The sequence below is a fragment of the Corylus avellana genome, chromosome 5 (assembly GCF_965113065.1).
Source record: "Corylus avellana chromosome 5, dhCorAvel1.hap1.2, whole genome shotgun sequence".
Taxonomy (NCBI): Eukaryota; Viridiplantae; Streptophyta; class Magnoliopsida; order Fagales; family Betulaceae; genus Corylus; species Corylus avellana.
The window spans coordinates 11,976,913-11,992,220 of NC_142494.1; the positions used below are offsets into that span (position 1 = coordinate 11,976,913).

Sequence of the window (15,308 nt, forward strand, 5' to 3'; positions counted from 1 at the left end):
CCAAAAGATTTTTTTTTTCTCATTATTTTACCCCTCATGATTTCAGAACGTTCACTTGGCTCACCAGATTCATTGTTATTTCTAATTAGGTTCCACCATCTTATCATTAATCGATAGAATTGATGTGAACCTATTTTCATAAAATTCTGCATCGCTAGATTCTATAATAGTGTTTACCTCCACATAATTATTAGGCTCAACAACTAAGAACCTATAACTCTCACTTTGTTGAGCATAACCTAAGAAAATACATTCTATGAATTTTTGTCTCAATTTCAATATTTTTGGTTCAGGCAATCTGACAATAGCCCTGCACCCCCATACCTTAAAATAATTAAGATTAAGTTTTCTCTTCTTCCATAATTCATATGGGGTAATCTTGGATTTCTTTTCTTCCATTTTATATAGTAAATACTGTAAAATGAAAGTTTTCCCTACCATTGCTACAGTAAAAACTAGCCACTGTAAGTAATATAATATGATTTCCAAGGTCTCATTTTCTTATTTTATTCTTCTTTCTCTCTCTCCCTCTTTTTCTTTCTCTAGTTCATCTTCCCTAAAACACATTCTGGCATCCAAATTTTTTTTCTTCTCTTTCTCTCCCACTTTCTCTTCTTGTCTCTTATCACGGATTCCTCATCACAGATTCCTCATCACAGATTCTTCTCTCTTCTCTTTCTCTCTCACTCATCTTCCTCCCCCACACATGAAATCACTGGTTCACTCAGAATAATGCTACAAGTCCCTATTGTGTTACTCTTATGTTCCTCCAAGAATGATGTGGTTCTTAAAATCACCATTGTGCTTGTGATTAATCATTATTGAATTTTGATCAAATGGTAATTTTAAGAGTCACATCATTATTGGAGGGACACAAAAGTGACACAAAAAAGACTTTTAGAATTATTTGGTTCACTCACCTTCAATTAAATCCGAAAATCGACACCCACCCCAAACTCACACCCCAAAATCCTTACCCATCAAACCAAATCAACACCCATCCAACCATATGAAAAGCACACCTCAAAATCCATACCCATCCAACGAAATTGACACCCATCAAAAAATTACACCCAAAAAGTTGGTGAGTGAGAGTGAGAGAGGTGAAAGGGGAAAGGGGAGAGAGCAATCCTGGTTCTATGATGGTGAGCGAGAGTGAGAAAGGGGAAGGGGATTTGGGCTGAAAAATGAATACGGGGAGGGATTATTGTGCGTGGTGAGGGAGAGTGAGAGAGATAAGTGGGAAAAAATAATAAAAAATAGATTAAAAAAATAGTTAAATAAAGTAGATTGTAAAATAGATAGTCTAGAGTTCAGTGTGAAAAAATAGTAGCTAAACTAAAAAAGTTGATTTTGAGTGACTAAAATATCCCTCAACTGCCGAAGATGCTCTATATATTTAGATTTACGAGGTAACCAGTTTTGATAGCCTGCTTGTTCTATTCTCATCTCTTCATCAATGGCTCGCGTAAGTCTCTCTCTCTTTCTCTCTCTCTCTTGTGATTACGAATCGACATAATTTCGCACCATATAATATTTAGGGTAAAGTCCACATACCCCCCTCAAACTACCACTCAATTGACAATGTCCCCCCAAACTTTTAATTTGACAATATCCTCTCCAAACTACCAAAACATTGTCAATGTCCTCCCCCAAGACTAGCAATAAGACAAAAATGCCTCTATAGATTTCTCAATAAGACAAAAATACCCCTATAAATTCAAAAAAAAAAAATTGATTTTTTTTTTTAAACGAAAAATTTTAATTTAAAAATAATATTTTTTTAAAAAAAAATTTGTTTTTTTAAACAAAAATTTTTAATTTTTTTTAAACGGAAATTTTTATTTAAAAAAAAAAACTATTTTTTTTATTTAGTTTTTTTAAAAAAATTCATTTTATTAAACGAAAATTTTATTTTTTTAAACGTAAATTTTTATTTAAATAAAATTATAAAACAGAAATAAAAATAAAAAAACGAAAATTTTCAATTTTTATATTAAAAAAAAAAATCGAATTATTTATTTATTTTTTTCTTACAAAATTGATTTAAAAAAATAAAAAATTGGCCAACGTTTGGATTTTTTTTTTTTTTTGTTAGTTTTAGTTTTTTAGTTTTTTTAGTTTTTTTTTTAGTTTTTTTTTTTTTTTTTTTTTTTTTTTAAGTTTTTAATTTTACTAAGGATAATTTCGTTATTGGGGGGAACATTCACAATTTTTGGTAGTTTGGAGGGGTGGGGGGGGAGGGGGAGGACATTGTCAATTGAGTGGTAGTTTGGAGGGGGGGGGGGGGAGGGGGTTATGTGGACTTTCCCCTAATATTTATTTAAGATTTAACTTCGAATTACAGAGTGATGCCATTGGGAGTGTAAATCTTTGTTTGGCTCCTAAGAAAATGTGATGAAAGAGAAAAGAGAGATCAAATCAAAATTTTGAGTCTCTAATTCATTCACTATGATTAGATCCATAAAAATGTCACAAATTCTGTATGGTTATGTTGGTTTTAATTTTGTTTGGCACAGCTAGTTTGGATTGTTTGAGGGTGGCTTGGAAACTAAAACAGTATTAGTTTGCTCGGCATCCAAACAGGGTGTGAGCATAGATGCCCCTCTTTGTTTCGATGTGTCCTTGTGTTAATAAGCTTGGATCTATAATTTATTTGTATTTTATGATGATATTGAATGTTTATGAATTGTTTGTTATATTACCTAACCCAAGGAAACACTTGTTAGACCTTAGAAATGTTGGCCATTTTGGGATTTTTATTAATGTGTAAGATATCATGACCCTAGATAGGACGTTTAGAAATGATGTGGTTAATTTAGGTCAGATCGTGTGATTCTGTCAAGTGGGTAATAGTAGTAATTGGATGATGGGAATCACATCTGAGTGTATTAGGTGGACAAATGCACAAGAATTGCATAAAGTGTTGTAGCAGCCTGCTTGGTGTGCTGTCTAGAACCACTATAGTTGCAGGAAAGTGTGAGGTTAGCTCTTGGTTGTGTGAGATGTTTTGAGCATGCCTCTGCAATGTCAAGGGATGTATTACTCTATTAATCCAATTTTTTCTATGTTTTACAGGATTTGTGCCCTTCAGTAAAAAACATTCTTCTTCTAGATTCCGAAGGGAAGCGTGTAGCAGTCAAGTATCAGATGATTGGCCTACAAATAGTTCAAAATTAACTTTTGAGAAATCTGTGTTTACTAAGACTCTGAAGTCCAATGCTCGGGTAGATGGAATGATGCAATATACATCATATAACCAACACTTTTTGGATTGGAATATGGTTTCTACTCTTGTCATCTTTCAAAGGCTGGCGAATTTTGTCTGATGTAGCGGAAAACTAAGGTAACTAATCAAAGAGCAGCGTCTTTGACTCTGCAAGGAGAAGCGACTTGGTCTTCTACCCAAAAGGATAAAAATAAGCCCGTAGGCTAAAAGAAAGATAAAACTCCGCAGAGTATTTGAAAGAGAATTCTCTGATTTGATAATAATTCAATGAGTTTTTTTTTTTTTACATAATAAGCTCTTTTATTTATAGAAGAGAAATACTCGTAGAGAAAGTAAACCTAATCTTAGTATTAATAGTAAACCTAATCCTAGTAGTAATAGTAAACCTAATCATAGTAACAGTAGTAAACCTAATCCTAATAAGGAAAGGAAAGTAATTAAAGCAAATCTAACCCTATTAAGAAAAGAAATTAAATTCCTAATAAAATAAAATAAAATAAAAATCCTAATATAAAATTGACAATCAACGAGAATCGTGACAATCTTTTCTTTTGTACTTCCATTGTTTGGTAACGAGTAATATTCTGATCAAGCGACGTTGCTCCAATATTATTTTTGATATTTTCTTTATTTTCGTTTTTATTAAAAATAAAGGTAAATATCGTCCTACATCAGACACCCCCACTTGAAAAAAACTCGTGGGACATAGCATGAGTGGCTCCTCTAAAGAAAGGTACTTGGAGAAATCTACATAGATAGCTTCAAGACACAATTTTTGCTTTTCGTCTACTTCCGGGAGAACTCCTCCAAGTATTTCTTCATGAATGTCATCTACAACTTCACCATTTTCTTCAAAGGAATCAACAATTTTCGGGGTGATCATGATGAGTTGCACCTGTGATGGAGGAGGTGGGGGTTGTTCTTCCACTGATGTGGTCGTTGGAACAAATAGTTGTGGTTGCACAAATTGTTTCTTTGGCGACATCTCCAAATTAACAGTCTCAATGTCCTTTCCACCATAATTAATATTTTCTTCATAGGAATAATACATATTTGGAGATTTATGAATATGGTTACGGACAGGTCGAATGTGAATTACGTCATCGTCAAAGAACTTGTCAACGTATGAAAACTGAACGGGTTTGACTCGGATCCCATAGTCATCTTTGGCATCATTGTCCCTGTGATTCCAATGGGAACCCATATGCATGCGTTCCAACGTCTCCCGCATTTGGCACATCTCTTGGCGCACCTCCTGTTGCATAGCATGCATAGTTTGCTTGAACTCTTGGAATTCGGTTCTCCAAGGAGACTGTGATTGCTTGATGTATCGCTAGTAGTCGGATCTCGAAACAACATCTCTCTCACGAACGGCATCGTTATAAAAGTTGTTGTAGTATAAATTGGCCATCAAATCCGAATAACGCCGGCTCGGATATCCCATGAATTTGGCTCTCGAAAAAGCCCTTCCCCTAAAAGCAGCGATGTTAGAGAAGTTTGTCACCGATGCGCTGATTGGCCATGATCAGGATAAAGCATGCTCTGATACCAACTAACGTAGCGAAAGACTAAGGTAACTAATCAAAGAGCAGCGTCTTTGATTCTGCAAGGAGAAGCGTCTTCGTCTTCTACCCAAAAAGATAAAAACAAGCCTGCAGGCTAAAAGAAAGATAAAACTCCGCAGAGTATTTGAGAGAAAATTCTCTGATTTGATAATAATTCAATGAGTTTTTTTTTTTTTCTTCATAATAAGCTCTTCCATTTATAGAAGAGAAATACATGTAGAGAAAGTAAACCTAATTCTAGTAGTAATAGTAAACCTGATCCTAGTAGTAATAGTAAACCTAATCATAGTAACAATAGTAAACCTAATCCTAATAAGGAAAGGAAAGTAATTAAAGCAAATCTAACCTTATTAAGAAAAGAAATTAAATTCCTGATAAAATAAAATAAAATAATATAAAATTGACAATCAGCGGGAATCGTGACAATCTTTTCTTTTGTACTTCCATTATTTGGTAACAGGTAATATTCTGATCAAGCGGCGTTGCTTCAATATTATTTTTGATACTTTCTTTATTTTCGTTTTTACCGAAAATAAAGGTAAATATCGTCCTACATCATTGTCAAGGATATGTAATGCCATATCCCTGGCTGATAATTTATTTGTCAATAAACTCTCAACATTAAATAGCAAAATCGCTCTCTCTCTCTCTCTCTCTCTCTCTTTTTTTTTTTTTTTTTTTTAAAAAAAAGATTTGTTATATATGTTGGCAAGCACACACTCTCATTTGTATTTTGCATTTACAGCCTATTTTTTGCTATTTTCTCACGTTAGAAACTGTTTTCTTATGCTCAACTATAATGCAATTTTAGAATCCCAAGGGGTTGGCCTAAGTGGTGGAGGCCTTGGTCTTGAAGTATTATCCCTTCAAGGTCCATGGTTCAACACCTCTTGGGTGCAAACAATCCTTTAGGATCACACTCCCTGGTGAAAAGCTAACGATTTAACCAGTTCTGTGTAGGAAAACTTCTGAGGGTGCAGTGCACGGGATCGGGGTTTATTCTACAGGGGTGGGTCCGAAAGGCCCTGCCTTTGAAAGGTTCCCCAACATAAATAAATAAATAAATAAAATTAAAAAAGAAAAAGAAAAAAAGAAGCTATAATGCAGTTTTAGTCTTTGAACCAAATCAGAAAGTTTCCTCCTATATATTTCAGAAAAAATGGTGCCTCACATAGATGTATAACCAAAACAAGCATGTATTGCTTGTAAATTCATGCCTGCAACAGGTTCTATTGTTCAGTGCCGCAAGTTATACTTCTTCATGCAAAACCTTTGTCCACTCTTTAATGGCAAGATTTTGTATAGCTGCCTTAGACCTCAAAAATCATCTTTGTTGAGTTTAAACCACAGCATCTTGCAATTAACACGTTTTATGCTCTACATAATGCACAACTACCTGGCAAATCAACCATCTAACATTTTTGTTTCGAAACCGTAAAAATGACCAATATCATTTTTCATTTAGAATGTTCTTTGGGACCCACTTGCAGGTAAAGGGTGTAAGCTAATGACTTTCTTATTAAATAATCTTGGCTAAATTTGTGATCAGCAGTTTTCCCATTGAACTGGAAAACATCTCTAACTTTCAAGGGCATTGTTTCTATATGCTTTTTGTGTGCTAACAACAGTTAGCCTTATACAACTGCTGCATAGAAATTATATTGCAGGTTTGGATATCTTATTTCTACTTGCATCAAAGCTTTGAGAATAATGATATAACATCTTTTTTATCAGCATCAAGAGGATTAGTAAAACAATGATGACCTCTCTGCATTTCTCAGTTATTCTACCCATCCTCGGGCATGAAGCTACTAAAGCGCATATCCTTGTGAATATACAATTTAAAAAGGCCAGACATATTCCTTTAGTTTACAATAGTCATTATCTGCTATGTCTTTCATCAATTTTGCTCTACCAGAAAAAAAGTTTCCTTTTGCTGGCACTAGACAGAAACAAAATAATATATTTGCCCTATAACTCTCCTCTTAAAGCCTGGTAATATGTTACATGGCATGTTTTATCATGAGATCGGAATATACTGCTGTATAATTATGATCTGCAGCGGAGATATCTTTGTTCGAGAATGTTAGAAGAGTTAGGGTTTGAGTCATTAGGGTTTTGGGGGTATTTTAGTTTTTATGGTATTTCCCTAATCCTATATAATAGGATGCCTGTATTAGGTTAACATAAGTTGAATAATATAATACCCTCCGCCTTTTGTGTCTAAACCGTTCATACAAACTATAACATGGTATCAGAGCTTGTTTCGATTCTTGGGTAGTTAAGTTTTCAACTTGGTGGCCGCACTGCCCGTGTGGGCTAACCCACACGGGCAGTACCTTCAAAGAGCTCCGTAGAGCTGTTTTGTTCTTGTTTTAGGGTGACCGAAACTCCTTCCGGTGAAAAATATATATATATTGTTTGTTTTTGATGTTCTGTGATGCTGGCCGAATGGTTCTGTGGTGGTTTTCTATCTTGTCTGAAGTGGCCGGAGTATTCTGTGGTGGCCGGAAAAGTTGCAACGGCCATCGGGAAAATATATATATATATATATATATATTCCGACGATTTGATGTTTTTGGTGTTGAAACGTTACTGTGTTGCCCTCTATTGATTCTGTAGTTGCTGTTGTTGAAGTGGTCGGAGTGTTCTGTCTTCAAGTTCCTGCGAGCTCCGGCTAGTCTCCGGCAAAGGTCCGGCAAGCCTCCAGTGACTGTTTCTGTTCTGTTTTTCAGTGTTTTTCTTGTGTTTTTAGGTACTGTCAGCCAGTTCTGTGTGTTTCCGGCCAGTTTTGAAGCCTCGACGAAGTTCTGGCATATTTCCAGCAAAGCTCCGGCAAAGTTTTTTGTTTTTCCAGTATTTGTTTTCCGGCGAATCTTGTTGGTTAATCATGTGAAAATTTGTTGTTTGTGATTGATGTATCCGACCGGCCTTGGATTCTCCGGCGAGAATCGATCAAGTGATCGATGCATCCGACCGGCCTTGGTGTTTTACGGCGAGAACCAATCCCAAGATCGATGTATCCAACTAGCCTTGGATTCTCCCGCAAGAACTGATCAAGTGATCGTTGCATCCGACCGGCCTTGGTGTTTTTCGGCGAGAACCGATCAAATGGTTGTTCAAGTTACCAACGAGTTTTCGACCGGCGTTGAAGTTTTATTTAATTAACTTGTGTGGTCCAAGCAGTTCCAGCTTGAGGGGGAGTGTTAGAATATGTTTTCTAGTTGTTTTTCGTTTACTTGTATCTTCCAAGCTGGATTCATATGATGTATATGCTCCATCTTGAGGGGGAGTGTTAGAAGAGTTAGGGTTTGAGTCATTAGGGTTTTGGGAGTATTTTAGTCTTTATGGTATTTCCCTAATCCTATATAATAGGATGCCTGTATTAGGTTAACATAAGTTGAATAATATAATACCCTCCGCCTTTTGTGTCTAAACCGTTCATACAAACTATAACAGAGAACAACATTGTTATCTACAAGTTTGTCCAGGAGGACCAGGACCTTCACTTCTTTGTGGGACTGGAGGTGACTAAGAAAATGAACTCATCTTAGCCACAGTTCTTCAAGGATTCTTTGATGTAGTTGCCCTTCTCTTGAGGTAGTTTTATCATAAATCTTGCCTTTTCTTTGTGATTTTGATAAAGAGATTTATTAACTTATGCTTCTCTTGAATGTCCTTGTTGTAGGATTGTTGATGGAGGGTATCTAACATGCTTCTTAATTTCACATACTCAAGCATAAAAGCACTTAATCAATCTCTGCATCTTCTGTCTTCCAACTTTCCAACAATGAATTTGATATCAGTACTCACAAAAATAAAATAATGAATGTGAGATTGGTCTGGTAGATCAAAAGGAGATGGGTAACAGAGAGGAATAGACTTTATTTACCATACTGCATTAATTATTGTCTTGCTATCAAAATACTCGGTGGAATTCACAACATACACCACCATGCTTCCTCTTCCGTGGAGGATTTTAGCTGCAAATTTGTTTGCTCAGTTTGTTGTTTGGATCATCACTCTATTTACCACAATATTGTGATGGTAAAGGAAGATACTTATTAAGGCAAGTTTCTCTCTTTGGCAGGATGATACTTGAAACAGATGCCAACATTATTGCAGGAAAGGTGGCTACCCATTGTCTGAACAAGTAATGCAGCTATCTATCTTCTGTTGACTGTTTGGCCTCTTTCCCCACTAGTAAACATTGTAGTTGATCTTAACTCATCCAAATATAGGAGATACCTAAGCGATACCAACCAACTGATCTTGAATACGAGCAGTGTGGCTAAGGGTAAGAGGGAGATTAGGAATTTGGAGTGTTCTGTGAACTATGACACTAAAGGGGCGAGTTCAAGTCGCGGCAATAGGAAGGGGAGGGGGCAGGTGGTGACATTATGAAGTTAAATATACTTTCTTGGAATATGAGAGGGCTGAACAGGAAGGATAAACGTCAGAGGGTGAGTAATATGCTCAGGGATTGGAAGGCTGATATTGTCTGTCTTCAAGAAACGAAGATTCAGGAGATGTCTCGCAGTATAGTCCGTAGCTTATGGGGGAGGAGTCATGTGGATTGGGTTTGTTTGGATTCTAGTGGGGCATCGGGTGGTATTTTAATTATGTGGGATAATAGGGTGGTGGAGAAGGTCGATGTGTGCGTGAGGTCTTACACTCTGGAGGTATCTTTCAGAAACAGTGGAGACCATTCTGTTTGGGCTTTTGCTGGGGTTTATGGTCCGAATCTCTATAAGGACAGGAGGCTTCTATGGGAGGAGTTAGAGGGTGTTATTAGTTGGTGGGACATGCCCTGGTGTATTGGGGGTGATTTCAATGTCACTTGCTTTCCCAGTGAAAGATCGGGTGATGCTCATTTGGACTCGTCCATGATGGAATTCTCGGATTTCATTTCAGATCAAGGGCTCATGGATCTTCCCCTAATTGGGAGTTTGTATACATGGTCAATTTCAAATGACCCCCCCCTGTGGTCAAGGATTGATCGGTTTCTTATTTCCCCGGAGTTGGAGGCCCGGCGTCCAGGGGTTAAGCAAAAGAGGCTCTCCCGCCTGTGCTCGGATCATTTCCCAATCTTACTTGAGATGGGGGAGGTGTCAAGAGGGAAGAAGCCGTTCAAGTTTGAGAACATGTGGCTTAAAGCAGATGGTTTTGTGGCCCAAGTAAAACAATGGTGGGATTCCTATGTGTTTCATGGTTCGCCAAGTTTTGTTTTTGCTTGCAAGCTAAAGGCCTTAAAGCTGAATTTGAAGACTTGGAATGAGGAGGTTTTTGGTAACCTTGATAGGAATAAGAGGATGCTACTTGAAGAGCTTCGGGTGTTGGATGCGAATGAAGAAAGTAGGGCTTTGGAGGAGGGGGAGGTTAGGAGGAAGGCGAAAGTGGTTCGAGAGCTAGAGAATTGCACACTTATGGAGGAGGTGAGTTGGAGGTAGAAGTCCAGGGTGATGTGGTTGAAGGAAGGAGACAAATGTACTAAATTTTTTCACTCCATAGCCAATTCTAATAGAAGACACAATTCTGTGGACTTTCTCATGATAGGGGACAGCATCTCTTCAAATCCGACCGAGATTAGTGAGTATGTGGTTGAGTTCTATCAAAAACTTTTCTCGGAGCAATGTCACTGGAGGCCTATGGTAGATGGTATTTCCTTTGATTCCATTTCGGAGGAGGAGGCTAGTTGGTTGGAGAGAGACTTCGAAGAGGAAGAGGTAAAAAAGGTAGTGTTTAAAATGAATGGCAATAAGGCGTCGGGCCCTGATGGGTTTTCTATGGCATTCTTCCAAGATTGTTGGGATGTGGTGAGGGAGGATGTCATGAAGGTATTCAGTGCTTTTCATGCTGGGGAGAGGTTTGAGAAGAGCCTCAATGCCTCCTTCATTTCGCTAATTCCGAAGGTTCCCGGAGCTACCAATCTCAAAGACTTTCGGCCTATTAGCCTTGTGGGAGGTATCTACAAGATTATTGCAAAGGTGTTAGCTAATCGATTGAAGGCTATGCTGGATAAGATTATTTCTCAATCCCAAAGTGCCTTTATTAAAGGTAGGCAGATTCTCGATCCTGTCTTGATTTCTAATGAATGCCTAGACAGTCGGTTGCGATCTGGGGAGCCAGGGGTGATATGCAAAATGGATCTAGAAAAAGCTTATGGCCATGTGAATTGGGGTTTCTTGTTATACATGCTTAGAAGATGTGGTTTTGGTGGGATCTGGTGTTCTTGGATTGAACATTGCATTTCGTCGGTGTGGTTCTCGATTTTGATCAATGGTTCGCCTAATGGATTCTTCAGCAGCTCCAGGGGCTCGAGACAATGGGACCCTTTATCTCCTCTGTTGTTCGTTTTTGTTATGGAAGCTCTAAGCAAAATGATTTCGTTGGCAATGAATGGGGGGTTTATTGAGGGGTTTCAGGTCGGCAATATTACTACTTCCCATCTTTTGTTTGCGGACGATACTTTGATTTTTTGCAATGCTATGCCCTCCCAGCTTCGGTATTTGCGGAGTATGTTTCTGTTGTTTGAAGCTGTTTCCGGTTTGAAAGTTAATTTGGCCAAGTCGGAGATAATTCCAGTGGGGGATATGGTGCAAGTGGACAGGTTAGCTGGTATTCTGGGGTGTGGGGTTGCTTCATTGCCTGTAAGGTACCTTGGTTTGCCGCTGGGGGCCTCTTGCAAGGCTAAACATATTTGGGATGGAGTTATTGAGAAGATAGAACGTCGGTTGGCCGGGTGGAAAAGATCTTATCTATCAAAGGGGGGGAGAGTCACGCTTATTAAGAGTACTCTTGTCAACTTGCCTACATACTATTTGTCTCTCTTCCCCATTCCGGGTAGTGTTGCAAAGAGGATTGAGAAGTTGCAGCGGGATTTTTTATGGGGAGGTCTAGGCGATGAGTTCAAGTTCCACCTGGTGGAGTGGGCGAAGGTTTGCACCCCGATTAAGGATGGAGGATTAGGTATCAGGAACCTTAGGGTTTTCAATCGCGTCCTTTTAGGGAAGTGGTTATGGCGCTATGGGATAGAGAGAGATTCTTGGTGGAGGGCTGTGGTGGATGCGAAATTTGGTAGTCTTTGGGGAGGGTGGTGTTCCTTGGAGCCGGGTGGTCCTATGGGGGTGGGGTTATGGAAGAACATTTGGAAGGGGTGGGCCACTTTCCAAAGGTTTACTCGATTTGAGGTAGGGGAGGGGTCTAAGGTGCGCTTTTGGCACGATCTGTGGTGTGGTGATTTGGCTCTCAAGTATGCTTTTCCAGGCTTATTCAGCATTGCCTGCACTAAGGACGCTTAAGTGGCGAAGCATTTGGAGGTGTTGGGTGGCACTAACCAGTGGAATGTGAGCTTTTCTAGAGACCACCCTCAGTGACCACCCTCAGTTTTTTCGCTTAAAAAAAACATTTCTCAAATTTTTGCTTTTCAAAAACACTAAAAAGTTTACCAAACAATTTCCTTCTATGTACCCCACAAACAACACTTTTCAAATGTGACCCACACTAAAAACATTTCTCAATTTCCACCTCTTCGAAAACTCTTTTCAATACACAATACAAAAACACACTTTTCAAAAACTTTACCAAACACACTTAATTTCCAGCAAGCACCACAGAACGTTTCTACATGATCAAATGATTCACAAACCATTGCACACAAAGGTTCCAGACCAATTTCAGAAGCAGGTTCTTCAAGTCTCTGCCTCTCAGCAGCTTGAAAATCATTCATCACCTGAAGCAAGACAATATGTGAGGTCCAAGTATCAGGATAAAACCCCAATAGAGAAAAAATCACACATCCATGCCTCAAATTATTTACTATGATTTCTGGAGATAATGATTGAATAATGATTTCTTTTATCAACTCCCTGCATTCATGTTTATGTTTAACTATTTCATTGTCTGCATTTGGGCGTCATCTGTCGTGGAAGATTATTGTTCAATCTGCATTTTAGTGGTGTCAACTGCTGTGGAAGGGAAGTGTTCTGTTGCAAGAGTTCTCGTCTAGACTCCTATTTGAAGACCAATACTATATCTTACCATGGAGTCCTGGATCAATACACTTACTCTCAATCAGTAGCTGGAAACAGGATGGAGACTGCGTAATTATATTTATCATTTCTTTTGTAATCTTTCTAGTTTATCATTATCATCAATAAGCAGGTAGAAATTATAAATGATGTATTCCAGCCCTAGAAGCATTATTCATGCATCATCATCAAGATTAGTAATCCTTGTGAGATGAGACTTCTCCTTAACCAATGGTGAGACCATTGACTGTGTGCGTGTGTTGTGAATTCTGTGAATTGCTTAATCTGTGTAGGTACTGGATCGAAGGGGGTGTGGTCTCTCGCCATCTCTTCTCTTGGTTGCCTTTGGCCTCCAAAGGGGGTGTGTTTTGTCCAAGCATGCAATGGCTGCAACCTACTTCTGGCTGTTACAACCATGAACATGCAGAAATTGAACACAAAAATTGTTCCATGCATGATTTGTATTTCTTAAATTTTGTCAAAGATCTCTAAATTTGTTTTTGACTTTGGGAGTTAGAATACAATTCTTGAAGTACTTAAAGTATATCAAGTATGTCAAATGAAAGTTTAGCTTAACTTACCTGAATGATTGCCAAAGCAATTCGGTATAGCATGACATCAGTGCTATTATCCTGAACAATTTGCACCTGCTCTCCTAGGATCCTGAATAAATCAACAGCAGCTGGTGTATACAGCTTTCCATCTTCTGTTTTCTTTGGTGGCTGTACCTTATCAGCTTCCAAGATATTCAAGTACCATTTCTAGAAAATAGAACCAGTATAAATGCAATAAATGAGAGAAGTGAAGTGCCTCACCAAGAGAGAAATATAGAAAGAGGTGATTTAAACAAGGGTTAAATACTTTTTTTTTTTTTTGATAAATCAGTTAAATACTTTATTAGTACCTGGGTTTACAGATTTTTATTTTGTCCACCCATTGTTCAAATCTTATCATAAATGGTATCTAACTTACGGGAAAAGACCAACTTAGTACCTCCGTTAGGTTCCGTCACACATGTCATCACATAGAAATAACACGTGTCCTAAAAAATAAAAAAACAAAATTGAAAAATTCATGGGGTGCCCGGCCACCCCATGACTTTTTCAATTTTTTTTTTTTTAGGTTTAGTTTATTATTATTTTTATTATTTTTTTAAAGACACGTGGCATTTCTATGTGACGACACATGGCATTCTGTTAGTTTGGGCTAACGGAACTAACGGAGATACTAAGTTGGTCTTTTTTCGTAAGTCAGGTACCATTTATGATAGGATTTGAACCCTAGGTGGGAAAAAATAAAAATTTGCAAACACAGATACTAATAGAGTATTTAACCCTTTAAATAATCTTATTATTTACCAAATATGAGCACAACAGATTGACAAGGTAGGCATATACATACCCTTGTCGTAGCTAGCATTCTCTCTACATATGAATTCGTGAGGGGATCCATGGCACCACTCTCAGAACAAACTTGAGCCAAAGACTCGTCAACCCCAAGCCCAATCAGATTATCTTGGTATTCAACCACCCAACCAGTGACCTAGTTGCGAGAAATAACAAAGAGAAATAGAAAGTTGGAAATAAGAAACTCTTATGGTAATATGAAGTATATTATATACCCAAAAAAGTCATAAATGAAATATGCTTCAGTAAGTAACAAGAAACATATGAAGAATGCACATCTCAGGACAGAAGTATTCCCTGATGCAGATTGGGCAGGATCCCCTTCAGACTAAAAATCTACTACTGAGTATTATACTTGCACTCTTGGGAGGTTAGCCTTGTTACTTGGAAGAGCAAGAAACATACAGAGGTTGCTCCATCTATTGCAAAGGCAAAATATATAGCTATGGCTCATACGGCTAGGGAATGAATGAGTCACTTCTACAAAAAGTATCACATCTGGATATGTAATCATTCTTGAGTAAAGCACTCCTCTAGTGAGGTAATCACTTGGGGATAGAGCAGTATGAATGACCTCTAGGGACCAATAATTACAGTTATCATCAATTCAACCAACAGCATTATGAAAAAAATATGCTCATTCATCACTTGATACACAGTGGGAGCTAACAAATTCCACTTTTCTTGGCATAACTAACAATATTTGTTTGACGGTGACAAGTATATTTTCCCAAACTAGATGCCTTTAGAATTCAAAGTGTAAGTCTAGCTATAGTGATACATCTTGGTACCAGTCAACTTGCAAATGGTCAAGTTGTTCCATGTGCTATATAGTATGCATGGCCAGATTACTTTTTTTTTTTTTGATAAGTAAAGTTTATATATCAAAAGCGCAGAGGGGCGCAACCCAAGTACACAGAGAGTATACAAGAGAAATCGCCTAATTAGGAGAAGAAAGAAGAACAAGGAAATCAAGATAGCTAATCACTAAAGGAGCAAGCCATGCTGCTGTCCAAGTGAAAAGCGTGTAGAAGAAAAATGCCTTGAGGTCCTCCAAAGATCTTATCAAAAAAAAGAG

The 15,308-nt window shown here is 37.8% G+C and overlaps 1 protein-coding gene across 1 annotated transcript; it reads left to right on the top strand.

The window, feature by feature from the left end:
* Positions 1-9,221: 9,221 nt before the first annotated feature.
* LOC148585784 (uncharacterized) lies at positions 9,222-10,244 on the top strand. The gene has a single exon (XM_088516749.1). It carries the CDS (start codon positions 9,222-9,224, stop codon positions 10,242-10,244), a length of 1,023 nt encoding a protein of 340 aa, XP_088372875.1.
* The last annotated feature ends 5,064 nt before the right edge of the window (positions 10,245-15,308 follow it).

Coding starts and splice junctions, on each gene's coding strand:
- LOC148585784 (XM_088516749.1), top strand. CDS start 9,222: ATGAGAGGGCTGAACAGGAAGGATAAACGTCAGAGGGTGAGTAATATG.